General features: G+C 42.9%; 1 protein-coding gene across 3 annotated transcripts in view; it reads right to left on the bottom strand.

Annotated features, from left to right (window-relative positions):
- SMOC1 (SPARC related modular calcium binding 1) overlaps positions 1-14,211 on the bottom strand; it is a 140,362-nt gene extending 126,151 nt beyond the window's left edge. For all 3 annotated transcript variants that reach the window (XM_011383601.1, XM_011383608.1, XM_023526685.1), the window contains exon 1: positions 13,818-14,211. In XM_011383601.1, the coding sequence (XP_011381903.1) occupies positions 13,818-13,916 (99 nt within the window). In that variant the 5' untranslated portion in view covers positions 13,917-14,211. The remainder of the gene's footprint in view (positions 1-13,817) is intronic.
- Between the last annotated feature and the right edge of the window lie 7,864 nt (positions 14,212-22,075).

A 22,075-nucleotide genomic window follows, 5' to 3' on the forward strand; every position in this document is an offset into this window, starting at 1 on the left:
GATTTGAATTAGTTATAAATGTATATACTCCAAACTCTAAAGCAACTACTAAAAAAAGTTTTTAAAAAATAAAATTTTAAAAGTAGTATAATTGACAAGCTAAATCCAATAATAAAATGCTCAATTAAAAGCACAAAGGCAGAAAAAAAAATAGAAGACAAAAACAGGAACAAAGAACACAACAACAAATAGAAAACAGTATCAAATATAATAGATATTAATCTGACTATATCAACAACAATCACCTTAAACATCAATGGTCTTAATACACCAATTAAAGTATTCAGAAGGACAAAAAAGTGGATGTGGTTGGCACAAGCCACATTCTCTAGAAATAACCCTCCAGGAAATCATGCTAACAGCAAGGGGTTTTGTTTCTGAAATACTCTAAAAGCAGCTTGGAGATAGTGTGTGGGCCCACCCACAGGAACCATGGAGAATGGCTTTCCAACTGCAGACAAGGGAAGGGTTGGCACGGGGTGAGGAAGAGGGCTAGAAAAACCAGGCCCTGCTCCTCTTGCTCCATAGAATTACCTGGGGACCAGATCTGGAACATACTGAGCAGTCACCGCCTGACCCCCAAGCCCAGAAGTTATGAGGAGGACATGTCGGCAGGGCCTTCATGATACCTCCTAATGGCAAAACTGCTTCTCACGGTCTTAGAGAAAAAAGGAAAGTGATCAGGCTTACTCGAGCTTCCTTCAGATGCTACACTCAGGAAGACAACCTACCTACCATCCCGGGAAAAGAGAAAATCAAAGATTTCAGGGTGGAGAGAGTATACAGTGCCTGGAGAAGATGTAGCTACATTGCACGTGGAGATATCACATTCAAAGAACATCCTTCCTCCACTGATTCCATTTAAGGGGGTCCTCCAGCAGGTTGGGAAATGGAAGGGATATGATCTATTGCATAAAAAACTAGTTTCATTTTAACATAAGGAGATAGAACCACAGATTAGAAATCTTCCATATATTGGGGGAAAAATAAGGGAAACAAAACAATTTTAGGCTCTCATAAGAATCTCTCATATTTTCTTGCTTCATCTGCTATTTTTATGAAGAGTTAACATTTACTGAGCATCCTGACATTATTTCATTTAAGTTCCACAATGACCTAATGAAGTTATAGCTTTAAATTACAAATGAGGGAATTAAAGCTTAGAATTTAGTTAATTGGCCCAAGAACACACAGCTAGAAGGTGGCAAAGCTATGACTTAATCCTAAGTCTCTTTGGCCCCAAACCACTAAGTATACTGCATTCTAGATGCACAAGAAAGCAGGCAGCTAGTCAAATGATAACAGCTCAAACTTCACCCGTCACCCAGCAGTGAGGAGGGAGATGCTTTTCATTATCAAGGTAGTTGCAGCTTGGAGGAAAGAAAAGGCACAAAACTGGGAATTGGCAATAGATGGAGCCTAGGCAGTGGGCCCAGTCTTTTTCTAAGCCTTTACCTTGATGGGAAAAGAAAGCATAATAACACACTACCAGGAGAGGGTACATGACCCTCAAAGCCAAGGAGAAGATGAGATGTATGGAAGCAATGCTCTTGTCCTCTGCGCAGCCCCTGACTTCAGGCTGCCCGGGTAAGTGCAGCAATGAATTCACTCCAAGGTTTTCTGAAGTCACTGTCAGAAAGGCAGGGAGAAAGTGTCCACAGAGGGAGAGCCCTAGACACTTTCGGATGCTCTTCAACAAACACAAAGGATTTCTGTTTCGACCCTTGAAATTGCGTATTGATTTTAAAAGGCCTCCCAAGAATATATCGTGCCAACCATAAAACATGCCCCCTGTGCTCCAGCCCATTTGCCATGTGGCTCAGTGTACATCTGCACTGATTGATTGCATTGCTATTAACAAACATTAAGAGTCTGATGCCAAGATCTACCTTCACTTCTTCAAACTGTATCACCAGCTACTTGTTCTACTTGTTCTGCTGCACATTTCCCAGCTGAAACCTTCAGCATTTGCAGAAAACAGGGACTGAGAAACCAGAACCCTATGAAATGGAAGGTGTAGTGACCTCAAAAGTCAGTTGCAAGAATGGTGAAGATTCCCCACGTCCTCAGTTGTTTCGCTGCAACCACTGTAAATTGGTAAATTAGCCAAAGGCAACTTAGAAATATAATCCTTTCCTAAAATTCAGGCTATTTCCTCCCCTTGGCTAGACTCACACCACTTTCCCAAGTTTTCCAGGGCATCTGTGAGTGGAAAAGTCATGGACAGAGCAATGGAGGTGAAGATCTGGGCTCTGGCTCTGAACTGTGGCTTGCTGGCTCAGGGCAGCCCTTACCTCATGCGTAAAACAAAGGCAGCCCTGAGATTTCTTCCAACTGTGGCTCTACATAACCGTGCTCTCTTCATTTGAGGGGCCTTCTGGAATCATCTTCATTGGCCTATTTATTCAATTCTGAATGTGTCCAAAATCTTCCTATTACCTTTTTCCTATCAGCTCCTAATCTGAGAATGTCTGTGCTTGCAGTAGCCTTGGAGGTTATTTAATCTTCTTTTAATAGATGAAGGAACTGATCACATGGTACTAGATCTCCCTCTCTAGACTCTGACCATCAGTGTCCAGCACACTCCTCACCCCCATCCCACCATTCTGCTGGTCTACAAAGGCTACAGATCCCAGGATGGACACTGGGCTCTTCGCCCCAGCATCCCTTCCACTCTCCCCTCTAGTATGGCCACGTATGCAGCCAGAAGGGAGGAGTAGAAATAACTTGATCCCCAGCTCCAGAAATGGGTATCCTGTCACCTACCTTACCACCATGATTGGTAAAGAATCAAAGCCTAAGCCACTCACAGCACGGCGCTCTCCTTTCCAAAGGGATTGGTTAAAAAAAAATGGGCATTTGATCCAATTTAGATCAATAAGCCAAGAGCCAAAGTTTTCTGAGAGCATCTAGGAAAGGGCTACTAGAAGCCAATTCTCTCTTCCCTCTTCTAGAAAGTGGGATGTGTAGATATGAAGCATGGAACCACTGCAGCAATTCTGCTACCATGAGAAACGAGGCTTCGGATCAAACAGACATCACAAAAGACAGAGGGGAGAGACATCAGTTCACTGTTTGATGACACCATTAAGACACTGAATCAAACCTTATATCAATACCTTCTATTACTTGAGCCCCTCATTAGGTAAGCCAGTTCAAAATACGGTATCTACTTCTTGTAACATAAATTCCCAACTGATGTATATGTATCAAAGATCACACACAAGCCTGGTCTACAACTGCAGTTTAAAGACCTCCCGATGAGCACTAGAGAGTAAAACCAGCTCCCTCATGCTCTCAGTGCTAGCACCCGAAACCAAGGAGACTCCCCTTTCTTGGCCACCAAACAAGAACTCGGGCAGAGCTTCCCCCTGACATCGCTGCAGTCACACACAGCCTCCCCGTCAACAGGCTGCTGCTGAAAAGGGAATGTTGGCACCTAAGCCCCCTTCCTCTGCACCCCTCCATGGTAACACCAGAGACAAGAAGGAAGGCAATGCCACACAAAAGTTAGAAGTCTTTCAGTTTAACCTGTTACTTGTTTAAAACTCAGTGACAAGTCCTAAAAAATTAATAGGTCCCAAAGTGATCATTGCTGGGTGCTAATATCACAGATTAATTATATGCCTTCTGATGGACATACATACCAACTACCATGAACTACACTTGTCAAAAAATATATCAAATTCATATCTGATCAAGCCTCTAGATCTAGCCATCACTTTATGAAAAATATAAAGGATACAGGAACATGTTACACAAAACTGTGGGAATATAATTAGCAAAAATCTAGTGTGGAAGACCCTAGAACAACCTGTTTATTCAGCAAATAAATTACAAAGTAAAAAGGAGATGGAAGGGAAACTCAGAGATTAAGAGATTTAAGATACAGTTAAGCCACTATGTGGACCTTATTTGAATCTTGACTTAAGCAAACAGAAAAGCATTCAGAGAGATAATCAGGGAGACCTAATGTTGATTGAATTATACTAAAGAATTATTGTTAATATTCTTTGGTTGTGATATGGTATTGTGGCTAGGTTTTTTTAATGAGCCTTTATCTTTTAGAGATATATATAAATATTTACAAATGATGAGATACAATGTCTGGATTTCCTTCAAAATAATATGAGCAGAGAACTAGGAAGAAATGAGATTAGCCAGGAGTTGTTCATTGTTGAAACTGGATGAGGTTTCCATGGGCATTCTCTTCTTTTTTGTATATATTTGAAAGTTTTCATAATAAAAAAATTTGTTTTTTTTTTAATTAAAGGATCCAAAGATGAAGGAGAGTCTAAGTTCTTATAATTTCTATAACAGTAGAAGACCTTTCTCATCCTGACAGCAAAGATAGAAACCATAATGACAGATTAGCTATATAAAGATGTAAAACTTAGTAGATTAAAACCATGTCTTTTCATAATGAAAAGCATTTATCAGACATGACAGAAAAACATATTAATACCTTAGTATCAAAAAAAAAAACCTCTTCCAAGTCAGTCATTGAGGTAGAAAAAAAAAGCTACCACCCCTATTTTAAAAATTAGCAAAATATCTGTCCAGATGATTCCCAAAGAAAATGAACTAATGTAGTATTGCCAGATTCAATAGAGGAAACCAGGTAAAATTTAAATTTCGATAAAACAAGTAATTTCTTATTTGGGTCATTAGGATACAAAAACATTATTTGTTGCTTATGCTAATTCAAATTTATGCAATTTATATTTGACATTACATCATTCACAATTTACATTATCTAATGACATTATTCAAATTTACACAATTTACGATTTAGGCAATCCTTTATTAGTTTTTATTTACCAACTCTGGCAACCCTAACTAATGGCCGATAGATTTGAGAAAATGATCAACTTCATCCCTAATCATCTGGGGAGAGCAAGTACAGTGAGAAAAGCAGAGGCCCAGGGCAGCAAAGAACACAGGAGCCAAAAGGCAGAGGCTGGAAAAGGAGCCACACCTGCCCCTGGCCCTGAACTGAGGGAAAAGCGTGGCCTCAGGGCCTTGGGAGGGCAAGAGGGAGGTGACCAGCACTTGCAGCAAAGGTCACAAGTATGGCCGAAAGTCCCTAAGCATGCTTTTCAGGGGAAAGGAAAATCTTGATCAGCAGCACAGAACAGAGGGCTCCTTACAGAAGCATCGCTTTTATCATTTGCTCTCAAAACTTTGTTGTGCTCAATCCAAATACGCTTTTATTTTTATGAAAAATTTTATGATGTAATATGTAATACATACGAAGAGGAATTAAAAAATCCATGTACTCACCTCCCACTTTAAAAACATAAAATGTTGCCAACCAACATGTTTGCCTCCCTAGGTAACCACTAACCTGGGCTTCAGAGTTAATCATTGCCCTTAGTTTCCTCATACATTTTTACATATGTATGCGCCCGGAAACCACATGTAATTTTGCATGCTTTCAACCTTTATATAAATAGTAGCATTATATGTTCTTCTACAATTTGTCTTTTTTCATCCTGTATTTTGATTATGAAACTGAGCCATGCTAGTGAGTATAGCTTTAGATCAGTCATTTTTAGTGCTGTACAGTATTCTATTATTTAGATATACCACAATTTCTATTTCTAGTCTCCTGTTCATGGGCATTTAGCTGGTTTCCAATTTTTCACTACCAAAAAGTGCTGCCGTGGACATCCTTAAACATGTCTCTTGGTATATATTTAAGTATGTTTTTCTAGGGTATATACCAAAGTGGAATTACAAGGTTAAAGTGTACAATTTCAACTGTAGTTCTACAAAGTGATCGTACTAGTTTATATGCCTGCCAGCAGCAATAAATACATTTGTTACAGTTATATCCTACTGAGGTAAATTGAAGACTCTCCTTTAAAGCAGACTGAGTTCAAAACATGCTGAAAATGAGTAAGAGTCCTGGCAACTTTAAGCACAGACCAACTGTGTCAGATGTAGACTGAATCCAAGGGTGACTTTGGGGAATCAGGCTGGATTGAGACAGGTCTGGGCTTTCTTTTAAAAAATCGTGCAACTTTTAATCTTCATTGCTTTCCTCTAAGATTAAAAGATGCTCATTGTAAACAGAGCTGTTTTAATAATTTCTAAGACACATCTCATGGAAATGGAACATCCCCATGATAACCACCATTAACAGCGTGACATATAATCCACCCAATTTTTCTATACAATAACCAATTTCTTTTGCACAAAGGGGATTATATATTCTGGTTTGCATTTTACTTCTTTGTACTGTTCAATATTTCTTTACAAGGAAAGAAACAAACTACACTTATCAAAAATTCTATTATTCAGTAAACACTAAACGCTTGTTCATGGGCAGGACAGAATTCATAAGGAGAATTAAACAGCTCTTCCATTAAGATACTCCCAACTGTAAAGGAAAGAAGTGAATAGATACAAGTCATAATAAAGGCCCCCATTTATCAAGCACCTTTTATGAGCCAGGGACCGTAGTAGACCCTTAATGAACGTGGTATGCAAAATAACGGCCCACCCTGATATCCATGTCCTAATCCTCACACTGTTGTTTTACCTGGCAAGGAAGAATTAAGGTTGCTGGTAGAGTTAAGGTTGCTAATCAGCTAACCTCCAAATAAGGAGCCCAGTCGGGACACACACAGTGGGCCCAATGCAATCAATCGCAAGGGTCCTTAAATGGGGAGAAAGGAAGCAGAAGAGTCAGAACCACAGAGATGCAGCATGAAAAGACTGGACCAGCTATCGCTGGCTTTGAAGGTGCAAAGGGGCTAGGAGCCCAGGAAAGCAGACAGTGGGAAAAGCAAGAAAACCGTCTCCCCTAAAGCTTCCAGAATCAAACTCAGCCTTGCTGATTATTTAACCCATTGAGGCCTGTTCATTGAAAACTCTCCTTTAATGTGTGTTGTTTAAGCCACTAAGTTTGTGGTATTTGTTAAAACAAGAATAGGAATAGGAAGCTAAGACATTCCACTTCATTCCTACTGCCACTCTGGAACGTAGATGCTGTGACCTCCCCTGGACAAATCAGGGAACTGAGGACCCAATTACTAGCCCAGGCTCACAGTGGCAGAGCCAGACTCACGCTGGGTCTGTGTGCCTCCAAAGCCTGTCTGGTCAGCGGGATTACAGGGCAGATGGGGACACACACAGCTCCAGAGGTAAGCAAGGCACAGGGAGCTGAACTCCGCCTGCGGTGAGGCTGGGATGGCTGTGTGGAGTCATTTAAGCCTTTCGAGTAAAGGGCAGGATTTTTAAAAGACAGAGATGGGGAGGAAAGGAGAGGTCAGAAAATGCAACGCGGTTTAATGCAGCTGAAGTCTGGGGCACATGGGGATATCCAGTCAGAAGAAGGCTGGGCACGTTAGAGACCAACGTTGTCCAGTGAAACAGCCACTAGCCACATGTGGCTATTAACATTTAAATTTAAATTAATTAAAATCAAAGGAAATTAGTTCCTCAGTTGTACTAACCATGTTTAAAACTTCAATAGCCACACGTGTCTAATATTGGACAGTGCGGATACAGAATATTTCCATCCTGGCAAAAAAAAGCCTATTGGCAGTCGTTATTTCTGAGCAGGTCAGCAGCACCGTGTGCCTGAAGGAGTGATCCACATCCTTTCATATTCACCCTCTTCCTATCTACTTTGGTGTCCTTTCTCCAGGGGCTTTGCAGAATTTTTCAAGAATAGATACACAAGAAACATCCACAAAAAATATTTAACACTCCCAGCACTGTCCTAGAGATGCTTATCTAGTCCTAAAAACAAACTGTTCTGGGAAGTGGGTCCAGTTTTTCTCTACTGATACTTAACAAAAAAAAAAAAAATTGCTCTTATCTTGCGGATGAGTAGTTATCACATCAACAATGGAGTGTGAAATTGTTTTTAAGGGGGAGGGGCATGTTACTCATATTCGTAGAGTATTTGTCAGCTTTCAAAGTCCTTGACACATTATCTCAAGGAACCCCGCTCAGTTCTGGTCCTGCTTGGTGGTGGGAGAGGCTCTACTGAGACGCCAATTCTCCTGAGTGGCCTTCCCTGCTTTGGAGAGGCTGTCTCACGCTGGTTCCAAAAAAAAGGAGGCTGAAACCCACCGAGGCAACACCCAGGAAGTACACAAAGCTCCATACATAACAAGCTTAGATGTCTGCCAAAGGTAAGATTAATTGTGATCTAGCCATCGAGTTTAGAATGATGTCAGTTGCAAAGGGAAATCCAATTAGTTGCGATAATGACCAATGTTGCTTTGGGGTCTTCTTGGGGCTATTGGAAGTGTTCGTGGAGATCTAATCCTCTTACCCCCTGAGTGACTCAGGATTCGTGCAGAGCACATATGTACAATGCTAACCCTGTTTGGCAGGCCTCACAAGCAAGTCCGATCGATTTCTCATCCGCAACCCAACCCTTGTCCTCTCCCAAACAGCTCCACAGCGACAAATGCTGAAGGAGGGGGGCCCTCCACATGGACAGCCCCCACTGCCACCAGCAATGCCAGGAACTTGGCTGCTTAAACAATAGATCTCTATGTGGTCGGGAGAGAAAGGGTGCCCTGTACCTGCTAAGCAAGGCCATGCCCCCCTCCCTGAGCCTCTGCGAGGGGGGAGTAGGGGGAGAGGAGCTCTGAATGAAGACAGGCATCAAACCAGAAACAGGCCTACCCCACCCCCCACTGGCAAATAAGGCTTCTGACCCAGGCCTCAGCTAGTGAACTTTCCTACTCTGCTGGAGGGTGCACTCAGATGTCCAGGGCTGATTCCCCTGAGCAAGGGAGAGGAAGATTGCCTGCCGCCAGCTCAGCTTTACACGAGCCCTTTGGCCAGCTGGTGTAGATATTTATGCCAGGGTCTGGGCCTGCTCTGGATCTAACTGGCCAAGAATTGAAACAAAAGCCAATAATCACTCCCCAAGGTGGTATTTTCGGGAGGGCCACATGCACATCTGGAAAGGGGGTGGGGGGAACAGAAGGAGGCAAGAAAAGAGTCCCTACTTAGGGTATTTTTTTTTTTTTGTCTGACCTCAAGTGCAAAGGATTGAATTAATCATAATTTTTGGTTCATGACACACTCAATATTGGTCCATGCAGGGCCCACTTTCATTTTTATTGAATCAGCTATTAGATCTTTACTAATTGACAAATACCTTCAAATCCGTCCTCCTCCCTACCAAAAGAGGTAACGTACTGGCACTAACTTACACTAAGCACGTGGTTTCCCCCGCCAATCTGCCTCACCCTAACTTCCCTTGAGTCCTGTTTGCATCGTTACTTTGATTTTCTTTTTATATAGTTTTATTGCAGCTATATGTATTCCTAAAAGATTCTTTCTTTAATTTTAGCTATTCATAAGTTTATAAAAGCTGTCGTGCTACATTTTGGTGGTGGGGGGGGGTGCATTTCTTCTACTTAATGTCATATTACCAAGATTCGTCCATATCTTTAATTCTCCATTGTGTGAGTACACCACGGTTTATTCATCTGCTCTTTAACTAAAAGGCATTTGGGCTCTTTCCAGGCTTGTGCTATTGTGAACATAGTTGCATTTGTTTCTTTCTGGACATGAGTTTCTCTTGGGCATATATGCCTAAGAGTGAAATTGCTGGGCCATACAAATGTGAATGTTCAACATGAGGAGATAAGAAGACAATTTCAAAGTGTTTTCCATTTGATTGCATGCCCTAGAGTTTCTAAGATGATTGTTCCCTCTTCTTGTCCTCCTCGATTTTGTTCCTTTAAATTTCACATGTCAGCTCTATCAAAATGTTTAAACCAAGTTCTTGGCCAACACCTGACTAGCATCTCAGATAAATCCCCCATGTGGAAAAGGAGGCGTCTTGTCAGGCACACAGATAATAAGAAGGGTATCCATGCAGACACAAGGACTCACCCTGGTCCAGACACTGAGGCAGGCTAGTCAAATGGAAGGGAACTATCTCAAATGGAAGGGAAGCTGCCTCACATTAGACATATGCAAGGTTAAAAAAAAAAAAAAAAGTTTAGGGTAAAGCTAAAGCCTGTTTCCCATCCAAGTTTGCTTGCTTGGTTCCTCCTCCCCCAAACCTCCCATAACCACCATACATACTTATTTTTAAACAAAGAATAAAAGCCTAAAAATGAGGTGGGGGGAATCACTTGTAAGTAACCAATTTCATGTCTAACTGCAAGCAGGAGGTCCATCTTGGAAATCACTGGACAGTCCAATTCATTTCAATAAATATTTCTGAATGCTCTGCAGTGTGACCACTAAGATCTGTATTCTACCCTCAAAGGTTTTCGAGCTTGCTCATTTAACAAACCAGGATCATGTATGAAATGCTGAAGGGGCCAGTTAGCACCAAGAAGATGAAGATGCTGGCTCAATTTTAAGATGCTCACTGCAGAAGCATTAGCAAAAGTTGAAACACAAGTGAATCAGATACAGAAGTTGTTCAAAGGTGAGAGTGATCAATTCTACCCAACAGAGTGTTCTGCAGAAGTTCCTAGAGTGATGCTGGAGCTGGGTTTCGCAGGATGAACCAAGTAAATGACAGGAGAGAGGACAAATAAAGAATAGACCTAAAACAATTAAAAAATCAAATCTCTCCTTCAGACTTCTTGACTTTCCCATTTCTCCAACTTCTTAAATCTCTTTCCTGCCTCCAGTTCTGCGAAAGCACCCAGAAAGTGGTACCCATGGATCATTATGAAATATGTATTATCAGCATTTATTTGTTCATTCCACAAACACCAACAAAAACAACCCCCTGTGCTGAGTTCTGGGGATACATCGATGGACAAGATGGGTGCAGTTCTGGCCCTCACCCAGTTCCTGGTCTTTGAGGGCAGATAGAGGATTAGGCAAAGACGGGCAATTGGCTTAGCCTGATTATCAAGCAGACTCTATCAACCCAGGAGGGCCTCACCCCCATCCCATCCTCCCTCTGAAATATTTTCAGTAAATTATACAGGATTAAAGAAACGGTTGCTTAAAAGGATCGTAACCAGTGTCCCAGGTAGCAACGCAGCTGCTCAGAGCTAGAGACCAAAAACTCAGGTGCTTCCTACATAATAGCTCCCAATCTGATACTTGATTGCTGCTGGTTTCCAGAGTCAAACAAATGTCAGGAATTTTATGAAGGCAGGAAGCAAATAAGGGGGCAAGGTTTGGGGTCTAGGCCTCAGGGGAGCTCAATTAGTGAGCCAGATAAAGTTAAACCGAAAGGGCATGCTCTCAGTTTCCTAGAAAGCCAGCTGGAAAAGATGCCAATCCTTAAGCCTCTGTCACTCAAAAGATTAACAGAAGAGACCCAGGGGTGCCCAAGGGAATACTGCAACAAGCCAGATGTTTCTGCTCCTCCTATGACACTGTCACTCACCACCAGAGCCACACTTCAGAGGCCACCAAGAAGCTATAGAAGAGAAACGGAGTCTTTTGGGATAGATAGGAACTCAAAGACATTACCTTTTAGCGCTACAGACACCCAAAAATATTATTAATGCTTTCTTACAGACTTCCCTGAAGCACCTGGGTTAGTATGTTCTCACTGAGCCATCTCTTCCTTTAACAGCAACGGTATCCCAAGGTGGACGGACACTCCCTACAGCCTCTTGGTGCTGTGGCAGGCACTCAACCTGTAAATCCATATAAACTGGGATATGGCTCCCAGGGCTGCATATGTACTGTGAGTATTTCAAGAAAGCTGTTTAGCCTCTCTGGGTCTCACTTGCAAAATGTTCTTTATAAGCATAAGTGATCCTGGAAATGCCTAACCCAAGTGTTCATAAATGGTCGCATTATTGTTGCCTAAAATGCACTCAGGTAACCATATACTCAATTTAGCAGCTTCCCTTGGGTATTTCTAAGTACGTGTGTGTGTGTATGTGTAAGAGAGAAAGAGAGAGAGAGAGAAAGAGAGAGAGAATGTAGCTGGGACACACAAGAACCTATTTACAATTTCTGTTTATGTTCTATCACTTCTATCAAGTTAAAAAACTAAAGAAGCTGGAGGGAGACTTAACCAATGCCCTATTTTCCCCTAAAGTCCCTAGCTTTCCCCTAAAAGTTGCTTCCTCCAATTTCAGGAGAGACAGGGAAGGAGAGCCATATGGCTTGAGACGCTAGACATGCCCGGCAGCAAACGAGCCCCCCACCATTTGTCCCCGGGCCTCTTATGTGGGCGGGCATCCAGATTTCAGTCGGGGTGCTCTGGTCTGCATCTCTGTCTTGACTGTTCCTAATTATTGGAGGGAACGCCGTGGCTCTCCTGACCTCAGAGTTTAAGAGCTGTGAGTCCTAATATCAAACCAAGCAGCTTCATTTAAAAGGCATCCTCATCTGCATCCATAAAAGTCACTCCCGGAGCCCTTACTTGCCCCAGCTTTGGGAATGCCTGCTGTCGAGGATTTATGACACGCCCTGGATCTAATCTGCCTCACTTTAACCGCTGCTGTTGCACATCTGGTCATAAAAGCAAGGGCCGGCCCAACACGGGGACAAACACTTTTCTTTCCTAAGTGGCTGCAAATCTGATCTCACAGTGATAGCTGGGCTCGGATGTAATCAGCCAGCATCTGGGCAGTCATTAAGGCTCGTCAAACTTTGCAAGGCTTTTGCTGCACACACGACAGCTATAAAGATGATTCTCATATAGCAAGCACTACGAATAAAGAACCTGCAATCTGAACAGGTGGTAATGAGGAGAGGCCCAAGGATATCCAGGAAACCACACGTAGGTTAAGCAGCCAAACTTGTTTTTACAAAGATCCTAGCTACGTCCATGGACTCTGACTGATGCCAGTTGAGGCAAGCAGCTACCCTGAAAGGCGAATGCCCTGACATAAGCTAATTCTTGGCCAGAGATTGTCTGGATAAGTTTGGTCAAATGAATAATGAGGTAGTTTAATAGTACATTTTTAAGGCAGTGGAATCCTTCATTAGACCAAGGTGGGGCAGGGGGGTGGGGGGGGGGGGGGTGTGTTGCAGCTTCGGCACTGACTAAGATAGCTGAAGTCTGTGTTCTAATGGATTCATTAGACCAAGGTGGGGCAGGTGGGGGGGGGGGGGGAGGGTGTGCAATAATCTAGACCAGAAATTAACACAATGCTGTCGGTTCCAGGAGAATTTTTAATGCCTGCATAGCCTGTCCTGTGCACAGAATTGGCACATTTCATGTCGTTCAGAAACTCCAATCAGATCAAGGTTCAACAGTTAGTCCAAGCTCCCAGCCCCAAACCCAGGGGAAGAGACCCTTACCCTTACATAGGTACTGCGCACGCAGCTCCCCTCCACCACCTCTCCACAGCCCCCCACCTCTACCCTTCTCCAAGGCTGCCCCAGCAGGAGGGAGCATTAAAATTATCTGCTGTGGGTTTTACGAGCAGCGATAGCTTTTTAAAACAACAACACAAAGTCCTTGTGTGGCTCTCGGGTAACTTAAAACTCTGGAGGCAGAGCTGCCCCCCGCCGCCTGCCAAGAACGCCAGTGCCGTGTGAGACCACAGGGCAGCCCTGCTTCAGCGGAGAGCGAGCCTCTCTAGGACAACGGAGGCACCTCTAAGGGTCTTGGAGCAAAATACCCTGGGAGAAGAGATTGGGGGAAAAAACACCAGTGACAGTTCGGGGGTAGTAGAGGGTAGGCAGAGTCAGTGTTGCAAGAAAGGATTGGGGGTGGGGGAAAGACAATGGGAGAAATTTTTATTTCAGCAACTTCGCCAAGAAGCCCGCAGGGGACTGGGTAGTAGGTGATGGGAGGACAAGGTCTGACACCGCCCTTCTCCCTCCCCTAAGGATGAGGGCGAGCGACCTCGGACTGGCTCCGCAGGTGGGCGCGCGACTGGGGGCGCACTTACCCGAGGACCCGTGGTGCGGTGGCCGCGAACCGCTAACAGCTGCACCAACACCAGCAGCAAGTGGGGCGTGAGCAGACGGGCGCAGCGTGCGGGCAGCATAGTGCCAGTGGGCTGCGGGCCGGGGTCGCGGGCTCCGCGGGGTGCACAGCCGCGCCTGCCTTGCTGCCTTCCTTCCCTCGGAGGCCCTGGCGGCGGCGGCGGCGGCGGCGGCGGCAGCGGGCGGCCGGCAGGGGAGGTGCGGCGCGGGCTGGCTGAGGCTGCGGGCAGAGCGCGCGGTCATGAACCGCGAAGGAGGGAGCTAGAGCGCGAGCGTGTGCTCTGCGCGCGGCAGACGCTGGGATCCGCGGGGCCGGGTCGGCAGCAGGTTGGATGCCAGAGCCTGGGCCATGGGAATTCCCGTTATAAACCCCCAGGAGGGGCGGGGCGGAGCCCTGCGGCCCTGATTGACGGGCTGAGAGGCCCGTAGCAGCCTCCTCTCCGGCAGGTGAAAGCCAATGGGAGAGAGGAAAGAGGGGCGGCTCGCGGTCAATCCCACTGAGGAGCGACACCCGGTTACTCCGCAGCAGTTGGCTCTGGGAGAGACCGGGATCTAGAGGAAATTTCTCCCTTCACTTCTGTCTGAGTAAGCCTAAGAGAGCTCCAGCAGCCTTAACCTACCAGAATGCCTACAAATAACAATACCTTACGTATGTATAGGTTTCAGCATGAGTACGCGAGTTGTCACAACGGCCCAGTGAAATAGGCAGGGAAAATACTCCTAGCCCCATTTTTCAGATGAGGGTACAAGAGCGCAGAGGCGCTGAGAAATCTGTTCGCCGCTGCATCAAGAACTAGAAAGTCGCCAGATGACCCGCACAGGGCAAGCTGTGACCAGCGTTGGGAGTGGGGAGTGGGCACGTTCACTTCTTTCAAAGAAGCTTCCAGGAGGTGACATCCCAAGTTCTACACTGATTGCCTCGAGAGAAATGTCGAGGAGACAAAGTGAAGCACTGTTTTAGGCATCTGCCAGCTGGGGAGGGCCCCTGTGGTTATGGGTTATGCTCATAGGATTGGAACCCAGGCATTCTGGCTCCGTGCCTTGAACTAGAGGGCCAATGAGCAGCCTCTCTGCGGCCTAGGAGCCCTGGGAAAGGTCAGAGGAGAGGGAGGAAAGAGCATTGATGAGAGAGGTAATCTATGGGTGCAAAGACCCCAAAGAGGGGTCAGAGAAGGGAGGCTAAAGCTCTCCTGGATGCCCCATCCACTTGGTGATGACAGTGCAGCAAAGGGTCCAGTCAGACGTTGGAGGGCTCTGCCCAGGGTAGTCCCCGGAGGGCCATTTTAGGAATGAATGGTCACAGCTGCATCCCACCAGCTCGACGACCAGAGCAAGGTAGTCCACTGCATCCACCCAAGAGAACCATGGTTTCTCTTCTCACGCGTAGTACAACCCTTCAAGTTTACTTCCATTAGTATGGACCACTTGCTTCAGAAGGAAAAATTCTTTTCTCCAGCCAGACTGGAAGCAGCACCAGCCATTAACTCCTCCTCCCTGTCTGGGCCTGAGAGGAACTGACAAAGGTTAGCTCTGCTCCCCTATGACTTCTCTCCTGGGTTGTACGAACGAACTTCCCACCCAACTCCTGCATTCAGTTTTGCCCACTCCCCTCTCCTGCCCCATCTAGCCTCCACCCTGCAGCCTCCACTCTTCCTAAAAGCAAACCTGAATGCACCACTCCCTGCTTAAAAAGCTTCAACTCTCCTCAGTGCCTTCAAATTAAAAAGCCTAAACTGGATGCTAGAACATTAACAAAGTACTTGTGATTCTCCAAACAAAAATGAAGAACACCTCTAAGAGAACTGCTTAGTTTCCTCTGCTGAAAAGTAGTGCAGTGCTCAGTCTTGCTCTCTGGAGCTAGACAGAATGGGTTCAAATCCTGGGTCTGCCACCTAGTGGTATAACCTTGACAAGTCGCTTTACTTGTCGGGTCCAGTTTTCCTGCTCTGTAAAATGGGGATAAAAATATCATCCACCTCATAAGTTTTTGTCAGGGTTAAAAGAGATGGAGTATCTAAAGCCCTTAGACTGATTAAGTTAGAAATACCACCATCCGACATACAACGAGGGCAGGACAAATACCTCATCTCATTTTGTCCTCAGAATGATCCTGTGAAGTAGATAGATCCAACTTCATGGGAAGGTAAATGGATACTCCATGAGACTGTGACTTTCCTGGACTCATTTGGCTGGTAAATGACATCCAAGTTTCAAGCCCAGGTTTTCAGAGTCTAATTCTGCCTCTATCATGTGATGACCGTGATGTTCCATCTCAAATACCATAGGGTTAGACGTGCCCTGTGTGCTCACTGGGAATTTCTTAAGTGGCCTGCAAGGGAACTGAGACTTCTGAGCTTCACTAAGCATCAGGGGAAGCACATGGAAACAGTAAGGGTCAGCTTTTCCTGGAAACAGCCCTTGTGATCTGACATCCTGGGGATTTGCCCAGCTGGACTTGTGACATTTGTCCAGTACCACTGTGCCTCATGTAGCACTTACATCAATTCCCATGTGTCCACCTAAATGTTTACCCACTACGGCCTCGGCAGGATGAAAATGTTAGCATCGGGCTCAGCAGCCTGACAGGTTTGTCCTGACTCCACCACCTGGTCACATGCACCCCATCAAGCTGGTCAATTCCTTTCTGTTGCTGGAATTATTGAGAAATCTGTTGGAGTAAGTAAATATGCTTGAGATGGCCCCCAGTATCTGGCAGCACCAAATGCCCAGGGAAAAGGCACTGCAATCGTCCTTTCCATCCATAACACCACATGCTGCTTTCCAGCCAGAAAGCTTTTTTCCAAGTGATCGTTGGTCCAAAAGCCTATATTATTCTGGATTTCGAACATGTAGCTTAGTTTAAAATATGAGCAACTGCTTTCCAGTTACTTTGCTCAGCAAGTATTTTCTTTCCTTCTGGTTGGCATGCAGGGCCTGTCGTAACCATGGCCATCGTTCAAATGATGTATTTTCTTCTCCCGACTCCTCCCAAGCCCAGAGAAGGTTAGAAAATCCAGAGAACAATTAGTCCCAAACAGTATCTCTCTGCCAGGCTCAATCTTCTGATCCAAGCAAAGAGTGAAATTGACAAGTTCCTTCTTTCCCTGAAGGCCAGGCTTATGGTCCAAAAATAAATCCAGCTATCCTGGCATCTGGTCTGTCCAGTTTCAGCCATACTCCTGGTCCTGTGAGACTACTATTTGCAAAGGGATATCTCAGTAGAAGAAAAATAATACTTTATATTCCATATTGAGGCCTGAGGGCCTCAAATATTTAGTACTAACTAAGAACACTCATTTCAAATATATTTGTGTTTCCGTATAATTCAGAGGACACTTGCCTTGTCTCATATTCAGAATAGAATCTTTCCATTCATTTTAACAAACACTTTGAAGCATCTCTCATATAGAAATCTTTGGATGCACACTCATCCCTCTGAGAGGTCACAATCTAATTTAAGACACAGCGCAGACAGATACCAGATACCTGGAGACCACATTTAAAAGCAAAGCCTATTATGTATTTTGTGGACTCGGAAGGCAGGGACCCACTTATACACATAATGGGCAGAGAAGTCTCAATAAGAAGATAGATCTTAAATGGGACTTTGGAGAAAAGTGCTTCTATAACATAAATATACCTTGATTTATGTTTGCTTCACTCGTGATGACAGTACCAACAGAAAAAAAAGTGAGTTGGGTCTGAGTCCAAGACTCTTTTCAAATATATCACTGAGCTCAGAAACCTGGGTTCCATTTCTAGATTTATGACTAACTTGCAGTAACACTTAGCATTGAGCTAATGTAGGTATTATTAGTCCCATTGAGAAAATGAGGTTGACCCACAAAAGTAACCTTACCAAAGTCAGTCCTTAAATTTTAAATATAAATGACAATTCACCAAAAAAAAAAAAATGTAAATACGTGAAGTGATGGCTGTGTCAATTAACTCTATGGTGGAATCTTTTCACAATATATACATATATTAAATCATCATGTTGTACACTGTAAATATCTCACAACTTTATCAATTATACCTCAATAAAACTGAAAAAAAAATCCATGACAAAAATAATTAGGGTGACTTAAACAATTTAGAAGCTTATTTCTCTCTTTTGTACACAAACTCTCTTCAAAGTCTAGGGTAGCTCCCTCTAACCCAGACTCCTTCTAATATCGCTCCGTCATTCTTAATAAGCAGCTTCTACCTCATGGTCCAAGATAGGTGCTCACGCTCTAGCCATCACATCTGTTTTCCAGTCAACAAGAAGGAAAAAGAGTAAAAGAAGAGCATGCCTCTCTCTCTTAAGGATACTTTCCAGAAGTCACATTTTATTTTATCCATTGACTAGAATATAGTCATGTGATCACATCTAGCTACAAAGAAGGCTGAAAAACATGTAGTCTGCTTAGCTCAAGGTGGCCAAGGTGGCCAGCTAAAAGTCAGAGTTTATGTTACTAAGGAAGAATAAAAAGCTGGGGGACAACTAGCAGTACAGACTTTCATTATTATGATACCTTGAGTTGACAAATAAAAGAACCATGGATAATGCATAATGCAAGGGAGTCTGGAGTGTTCAGCTGTGGCTTCCCTCTAACTCTGCATGTCCAGCTCCCTCATATTCAAAAATATTAATGGCCTTAGGACCAGACACTCAGACCCTTTTTTTTTTGAGGTACAATTGACATATAACAATGTTTTAGCCCAAGATGTACAACATAACACTTTGATACATGTATATGTTGAGAAATGATCACCACAAGTCTAGTTGACATCTGTCACCTCATGTAGTTACACATTTTTCCCTTGTGATGAGAACCTTTAAGATCTACTCTCTTAGCAACTTTCAAATGCACAATACAGTATTGTTAACTATAGTCACCATGCTGTATATTATAACCCCAGGATTTATTCATTTTATAACTGGAAATGTGTACCTTTTGACCATTTTCACCCATTTTGCCCACCCTCACCCCCCTACCTCTGGCAACCTCCCATCTGTTTTCTCTATCTATGATCTCAGCTTTTGTTTTGTTTTTAGATTTCACATCGGTGAAATCATACTGTATTTGTCTTTCTCTGTCCGACGTATTTCACTTAGCATAATGTCCTCAAGGTCTATCCACATTGTTGCAAATGGCAAGATTTCCTTATTTTTTATAGCTGAATAATATTTTATTGTATACGCATACCACATTTTCTTTATCCATTCGTGCATCGATGGACATATGTCAGCTATCATAAATAATGCTGCAATAAACGTGGGGTCCAGATATCTTTTCAAGGTAGTGTTTTCATTTTCTTCAGATAAATAACCCGAAGTGGAATCACTGGATCACATGGTAGTTCTGTTTTAACCCAGAATCTTGATGTCACAAAAATTTATTTCTGGTATTTCCCTTTCTTAGGCACCTTCAGGTAGGAGAAATCAAGAACATACTGGAATGAGGTGCAAGCCACGTGGTGCCAGGATGGTGAGAAAGGAGCCCCTGAAAGAGACCAGTGTCAATTATGATCACTATGAATAATGCACATCTTTATGGAAATATTCTTGGCAATCATCTCTATTAGTCTCTTTCTCTTTCTTTCCCTCTCTCTTCCACCTACAAGAAAATCTCCCTTTATACTTGGTTACTTTTCTGTGACCTGGTCTGAAAATTAATGATGACAGTAGTAGTAACTAGGAGGGCTTAGCAAATGCCAAACACACAGACACTAATACACACTGGCATTTACTCTACGAGGTAGGTGCCATTATTTTCCCTTTCTTACTAAGGAAGAAACTGAGACTTTAGGAGGTTACGTAACTCTCATAACCAGTAACAAGTAGCAGACTCAGAACTTGAATCCAATACCTTATGCTACTAACAGCTGAACTTTTTGATAAACACTTTCCCTATGTGATTTCATATCCTTGGGGCCAGCCTATGAGGTCAGTATTATTAGTTTTTTGCACATGAAGAACTGAGGCTTAACCACTAAGGTTAACTACCAAGGGTGGTCCTCATATTTTGTATGCACATCAAAAATTTGGGCATCCTCTTAAATCTATTAGTATTAAGAGTCAGAAGTATATGCTACATTCACATGTGCCATTTTGTGTATTACTGAAGATTAACTCCCATTTCCATGTGTATGAATTTTCTCCACTCACCTGGTTTATCTTTCATTTGCCTGCTTTTTTAGTCTATATTGTTTACACCAGAGCTCATTAGGCAAGGAGACTTTCCCATGTCTTCAGGCCCATAACCAACATGCTTGAGTTCTCTGGAGAAAGCATTGTTTGGGAAGTTATTTAAAAAGATGCCTAACTCAGTCTGGAGGATCAGCTTTCCTGAGGATGTGATGTTTAAGCTGGACAAAGAGCAGGGGGAAATAATTTTTGGCATGGCAAACAACATGTACAAAGGCACTGAGGCAGGAGAGAACATGGAACTAAATTTGCCACTAATTGGATCACTCTCATCCCTTTAACTCTCAGAAGCCCAGGAAAAATAGTTATCACCATTTACTGTCTGGGTCTGATGGACTCATTTTATGTTTTTATATTTTTAAGTCATTTTACAAATAACATACAGAAGTAGAAATAAAGGGATGATATATTTATCTATTACTACATAACAAATTACTCCCAAAACTTAGCTTAAAACAACAAATATTATCTCACAGTTTCTATGGGTCAGGAATCTGGGAGTGGTTCTGGCTCAGGGTCTCTCAAGAGATTGCATTCAGGGCCAGCTTCATAGGCACAAAAAGTCCCACATTTAGCTTAATCCTCTGCTGTTGCTGTCTTAAAATTTTTAATAATTTTTTAAAAAGTAGGGCCCCCCCCGTTTTTATTTTGCTCTTGACTTCATAAATAACATAGCTAGTTCTAGTTGCAGTCCACCTATCAGCCAGATAACGTCATCTACAGCTAGAGGACCCACTTCCAGTCTCACCCACGTATTTGTTAGTAGACCTCAGTTCTGCACTGACTGTCGGCTGGATACTTCCGTTCTTCTCTCAACAGATAGCTCACTTCCCCCCAGAGCAAGTGATCGATGAGAGAGCCTAAGATGGAAGCCACAGTCTTTTGTAACCTAATCTCAGGAGCGACAAACCATCATTTCTGCCATCTTCTTTTGGTCACACAGACCAACCCTAGTACGATGCGGAAGGGAACCATACAAGGGTATGAACACCAGGAGGGGGGATCAGCGGGAGCCCCCTTGGTGGCTCACCAGCACGCGTAGTGAAAAACAACTTTGTTAGAAATGTTAATGAGAATTTAAATATAATAAATTCAAAATTTTATTCTATATTTTCCTAGTTTGAATGTAACATACCTGAAATAGACAACAGACTTTGACTGAAGCCATCCACTCATCAAATGTCATGAACCTGGAACACACTCATCTCACGAATACTGATTGCAGATTTCAAATGTATCTCGAATTGATCTAGCTTAGCATTCTTTATGGTTGTTTTGTCTGCATTTGCATCATTGAAACATAATACTTTTGAAAGTTTTGGTGGCTCATAATTTTGTTGAAGAAAGTATGACCATCTTCTTTTCTCCATAATTGCAAAATCTTTTCATTTTCAGATTTATAAACATAATTTAAAATTTTCAGTATAATTAGTATTTCCATTTCTATATCATCTATTTCTTCTTTGCATACACACCTGCCTTCAATATTCACAAACCACTTCAAGTAAATTTTGGTGCACAAAAATCCAAAAGATTAAAGAATATTGTCATATGTCTTTTTAGCAAAATAGGAAGGTTAGGCTTTTGTCATAAAATGTTGTATAATTAAGTCCATCTTGTTGAGTGACTAGATGAAAATACCATATTTCCTTTTTGTCCTTAAAAACATATTCTTAATTGATAACTGAGTTTGTAAAAAATCATCTAGAATATCATAATCGAAAGATTTATAAGCTAAGGTTCTTCTTATATAATCAATTTCACCATCATCATTTGCTTATATTCTAGAGTACTACTGCTTCTTTGCATTCATCTGCTGACTCGTGTAATAACTGTAAAACCTCTTCCTCTGCCTTTCTTTGCCATTATAAGTAGGAAATGAAAAATTCACAATTTTCAGTTATATCTAATGAAACTAAACTAAAAGCAGGCCACAAAGGTGGTGTTTCTGGTCTTCTTTTATATCTTCTTGCAAAAATGATATAATAATTTAGGCAATGAATTGAGAAAACTGGAGGGTGCGGTGCT

Source organism: Pteropus vampyrus, unplaced genomic scaffold (assembly GCF_000151845.1).
Source record: "Pteropus vampyrus isolate Shadow unplaced genomic scaffold, Pvam_2.0 Scaffold15, whole genome shotgun sequence".
NCBI classification, from domain to species: domain Eukaryota; kingdom Metazoa; phylum Chordata; class Mammalia; order Chiroptera; family Pteropodidae; genus Pteropus; species Pteropus vampyrus.